Raw genomic sequence first — 305 nt, forward strand, 5'->3', positions numbered from 1 at the left:
CCAGCAGCAGAAGCAGCAGCAGCAGCAGCAGAACGATGAGTCTACCGTGGGCAGCGCGCCCACGAACGCCAGCAGCAGCAGCAGCAGCAACTGCAGCAGCAACTGCAGCAGCAGCAGCAGCAGCAGCAGCAGCAGCAGCAAGCCGTCAGATGTGCAGACATTCCTCCGTCTACGTGATGCTGCATCGCAGAACCTGCTGCAGCAGCAGCAGCAACTGCAGCAGCAGCAGGTATCCCGAAGGCAGCAGCAGCAGCAGCGACAGCAGCAAGGACGATATGGTGCTTGTCTTAGAGTTGCTGATTGCT

General features: G+C 60.0%; 1 protein-coding gene across 1 annotated transcript in view; it reads left to right on the top strand.

The window, feature by feature from the left end:
* Nucleotides 1-305, top strand: part of EMH_0009860 (uncharacterized protein) — a gene marked incomplete at both ends in the record, with an annotated part of 3,432 nt that overhangs the window by 517 nt on the left and 2,610 nt on the right. The window contains one exon of the mRNA XM_013498778.1: nt 1-303. Coding sequence (XP_013354232.1) covers nt 1-303 — 303 coding nt within the window. The remainder of the gene's footprint in view (nt 304-305) is intronic.

The sequence above is a fragment of the Eimeria mitis genome, genomic scaffold, assembly GCF_000499745.2.
Source record: "Eimeria mitis Houghton genomic scaffold, Emh_scaff370, whole genome shotgun sequence".
NCBI lineage: Eukaryota > Apicomplexa > Conoidasida > Eucoccidiorida > Eimeriidae > Eimeria > Eimeria mitis.